Source organism: Gouania willdenowi, chromosome 22 (genome assembly GCF_900634775.1).
Source record: "Gouania willdenowi chromosome 22, fGouWil2.1, whole genome shotgun sequence".
NCBI classification, from domain to species: Eukaryota; Metazoa; Chordata; class Actinopteri; order Blenniiformes; family Gobiesocidae; genus Gouania; species Gouania willdenowi.
Genome location: NC_041065.1, coordinates 34,496,066 through 34,500,334, shown reverse-complemented (window position 1 = coordinate 34,500,334; position 4,269 = coordinate 34,496,066). Strand labels below are relative to the sequence as shown.

The 4,269-nt window shown below is 38.0% G+C and overlaps 1 protein-coding gene across 1 annotated transcript in view; it reads left to right on the top strand.

The window, feature by feature from the left end:
* The window catches only part of tmem30b (transmembrane protein 30B), a 4,761-nt gene extending 707 nt beyond the window's left edge, over positions 1-4,054 (top strand). The window contains exons 2-8 of the mRNA XM_028437728.1: positions 74-273; positions 403-510; positions 948-1,055; positions 1,450-1,540; positions 1,620-1,757; positions 2,317-2,523; positions 3,556-4,054. Coding sequence (XP_028293529.1) covers positions 85-273; positions 403-510; positions 948-1,055; positions 1,450-1,540; positions 1,620-1,757; positions 2,317-2,523; positions 3,556-3,734 — 1,020 coding nt within the window. The 5' untranslated portion in view covers positions 74-84 and the 3' untranslated portion in view covers positions 3,735-4,054. The remainder of the gene's footprint in view (positions 1-73; positions 274-402; positions 511-947; positions 1,056-1,449; positions 1,541-1,619; positions 1,758-2,316; positions 2,524-3,555) is intronic.
* Positions 4,055-4,269: the final 215 nt, after the last annotated feature.

Here is a 4,269-nt window from a genome sequence, read left to right as displayed (position 1 = left end):
AGCAGAAAAACAGGCACATCTCTGATGGTTAGTGTGGAAAGTGTTGAGCTCATGTATAAATGTCATCTAACAGGTTCAGGAAAAATGGTGAAGGAGGAGCTAAGTACAGAGAACCGGCCTGACAACACGGCCTTCACTCAACAGAGGCTTCCAGCGTGGCAGCCCATCCTCTCTGCTGGGATCATCATCCCAGGGTTCGTCCTCATCGGACTGGCTTTTATTGGGATCGGCGTGGCTCTGCTGGTCACTTCACAGAGTATCCAGGTTATGGAGGTATGATGGCACTCTGTAGTCCAGCATTGTTGATAAAAAGCATCTGGTTACAGTCGTACACGATAGACAATGAAAGGAAGGTGTTGGAGACATCAATCATTAATGATGCTCATGGTGTTTTCTGTGCAGATCGACTACACTGGGGTTGATCAAGGCTCTCCGTGCTTCAAGTGCACAGATTCAACTGTCTCTAACTGCAAATGTGAAATAGAATTTACTATTGACAAGCTGTTTGAGGTTTGTTTCTGCAAAAACACACAAGATGACAACAAATATATACAAAGTAGGAAAAAATACACACTAAATAGGAACAGAAATACACAAAGTTACAATAACTTATGCAAAACGGCAACAAAAACAAAAAAACACAAAATCACTCGGGAGGGGGAATAACACAAGAAAGAACAACAAACACAAAATACAAGAATATACACAGACAACGATATTATACTCTAAGGCCCTGTGCGCCAGGAGGCGGAGCTTTTATAGTCACTCAGAAATAAGATGAAATAAGTGGATTAAGGTAAAAAACAAAGTGTGTTCAATAACTTCCAATATAAAATGGAATTTATTATTGACAAGCTGTGTGTTTAATACTCACACACCCCTAATAGCATGTAGTATTTTCTCTACCTTCACCTGTGGTTGAATCGTGTGTATTTGCTCTACCACAGGGCCCGGTTTTCTTCTATTATGGTCTGTCCAACTACTTCCAGAACTACAGGAAGTACGGAGCGTCCAAAGATGCTAGTCAGCTTTCTGGTGACTTGGATTACTTCACGGTATGTTGGCTTTCTATCAATCTGAAAGAGTATTTGGGTATTAAGTAGTGCTGTTGATTTATCCTGGTCCAACTCTCAGCATATTAGTCGAATTATTTCAATTTTGTCGTAAAATGTAAGAGTGACGGCCCTTTATGGGAGCAGCTAGTTTGCATAGCATAGATTATGGAAATGTTATCAAAATAAAAGCATCTCTTCTTGGCTCTTGTTTTGAAGTTAACTGGAAGTTTAGTCAGTAGCACAATTTATCTTAAGTGGTCCTGGAGCCCCGCCCATAATCAAGATATTTATGAATTTTTTATCAAGATATTTATGATAACCCAGGGGTTTAGTTTTTCTTTAATCTGTGGTTTTACTGGTAACTGGTCATAACTGGTTTTGTATCTTTCCAAAGAGTCCGGCTACTGAATGTGATCCTTATATTAAAGACAACAACGACAAACCAATCGTACCATGTGGATCAATCGCAAACAGCATGTTTAATGGTATGTATGAGAGTAGGTCAGGGTCGCTACCTTATTACATTTGGATCCAACAGTTATTTGGTTTGTTTTCTGTTTAAAGACAGCTTTGTTCTGAGTCGCCTCATCAATGGGGCTAAAGAAGTGGTGCCATTGGACGGGAAAGGCATCTCTTGGTGGACAGATTACAACGTTAAGTACAGAAACCCCTCCATCACACCCCTGAAGAATGCCTTCAATGGTAAAACACACACACACACACACACACACACACACAAAATCTTTCTTTTTTTGAAAATATTAACCCTCGGGACATTTTAGAAAAAGAAAAAGGTTACCATAGCTACCAAACGGTACCCTTCATAAAAGCGTAACAGAAATGTGGTATTTCAATGTTTTTTCACATCAGATCTTTTCAACAACTTTAGACCTGACCATAAATATAAAGTTTTTCATTATATTTTATGCCTTTTTTGTGATCAAAACAAAAAAATTAGCAATTTTTTTTCTCCAAAATTAAAGTGCGTTTTGTATTTTGAAGGTAGAGGCCTAGATTTATTAGGTATTTATGGGATAACGGTGTATCTAAAATATGTGGTTATAATGGGGGTCAATGAGTGTCGGTACGTTTTATATCTCCTGTTCTATACAAGTGATCGTGGTATTATTAACATAATATTAAAGAAAACTCCCGTCCACGGTTCATACAGTTAGTCTTTAAACTGAATGAGACATTGAGAATTAAAACAAGTGAATAAGCAGAAGGAACGTGAGGGTCAATGTTCTCCTTTGGTTCTCAGGCACCGTTAAGCCCATAAACTGGCCCAGACCTGCATACGAGTTGGACACTAGCGACCCCGCTAACAACGGCTTCATCAATCAAGACTTCCTGGTGTGGATGCGACGGGCGGCCCTGCCCAACTTCAGGAAGCTGTATCGACGAATCACAGAGGGGAATTATGCTGACGGTCTTCCAGCTGGTGATTACTCTCTAGAAATCACCTACAGTATCCTTCAGCATGTTGTTGTTTGTCTGTGTGTGTGTGTGTGTGTGTGTGTGTGACAGCTTTGGCATTTATAGAGATGAAAACTATTGACTACAGTAATCAACTCTATTTTTACCTTTTATTGGATTGTCAACCTCACAGTATCAGCAGGGAAATGGGCGTGTGTATCAGCTCAGGTTACAATCAGCCTGTTTGACCACTCGGGTGTGGCATCGACATCAGTGACTCAGCAGTTCTTTGTAAATCTCATTTACACGTGTAACCAAATGAGCTTCAGTGGTAATCCTTGAGTGACTTTCATTTCTGTGACCATGACAACAACATAAAAACAGGCATTGGCCACTTGTATCATAGCAGGGGGGGGATGAGGGGGGGGGGCACAGTATTTAGAAAAACGACCAAGCTGAGGATTAACACAGGAAAGAATAAAGGGTTTAAGTGTTTTTTGGAATCACTTTGTTTTTGTGTATTTTTGTTGTTTGTTTTGTTTATTTTTTCAGTAATTTATTGATATGTTTTGTTGTTGTTTTTGTCTTGTATATTTTACTTTAGGAGTATCCCTGTGTGTTGAGTATAATATTGTTGTCTATGAGTATTTTTCTGTAATTTTGTATATTTTTGTTGTTCTATCTTGTTTTTAATGTTCCTTTTTAAGTCATTTTGTTGCTTTTTGTTGTTGTTTTATGTGTTTTTGTGTTGTTTGTATTTTTGTGTGTATGTTGATGTGTTCGGAGTCTTTTTCTTTTGTATTGTTATCCTTGTGTGTAATTTTGCATATGTGACTGAGGGCCACATATGGCCCCCGGACCACCAGTTGCCCCTGTGTGCATTAGAACAAAGGATTTCATCTTGAAGGTTTTTGAATTGAGGAATCATTAATAAATATTTATTGATCAAATAAATCCCTGATTAAATGACGACCATGCACTTAAAAGTCACAATAACGTGTGTGCGTGTGTGTGTGCGTGTGTGTGTGTGTGTGTGCGTGTGTGTGTGTGTGTGTGTGTTCATCCTTAACTCTTTGTGCTCCAGACTATCCTGTTCTGAGCTTTGATGGGAGGAAGAAGGTGGTGTTCAGCAACGTTTCCTGGATGGGTGGAAAGAACGAGTTCCTGGGCATCGCCTACCTCGTGATCGGTTCCTTGTGTGTAATAATGTCTATAGTTATGCTCATAGTCTACGCTAAATTCAAATTCCCTGATGAGGACTGAGGATCTTGTTTCTTGTGGCTTTTTTGTTGATTTGTTTTAAGCAGTAGAATGTTAATATAAAATAAACTTAAACCACCTTTATATTCCAGGCTCTATCTATTGATGCTAAGCCATCATTTCTATTTTATCAGGCTACATGTATATGAATAAGACTGAGTTTTAGATGTTACAAAATGTTTGCTTTGAAGTTTAAAAGCCATTATTGTTTTTTCTCTGCTCCTCCACAGGGTCCATAAGTCTTAATACCAAAGCATAATCATATACTGAAGATAAATGTATAGTTGGTATTTGTGTGATAAAGATTTTTAACAAGTTGTAAATGTGTTGCTTAAACTCAGGAAGGTGTAACTTTAATGTTTTCTCTTTACAGTTTAAATTACTGTTTGTTGAAATCAGAGTTTTATTGATTTTTCTCATTAAATTGTCTCAATGTTCTTTATGAAGTGATTCCTATTATGTCATCGTAAAGAAGTTGTTGAGTTTTAAATTAAAGCAGATTTCTCTGATCAGTAATCAATCAATTTTCTGTCTTGAC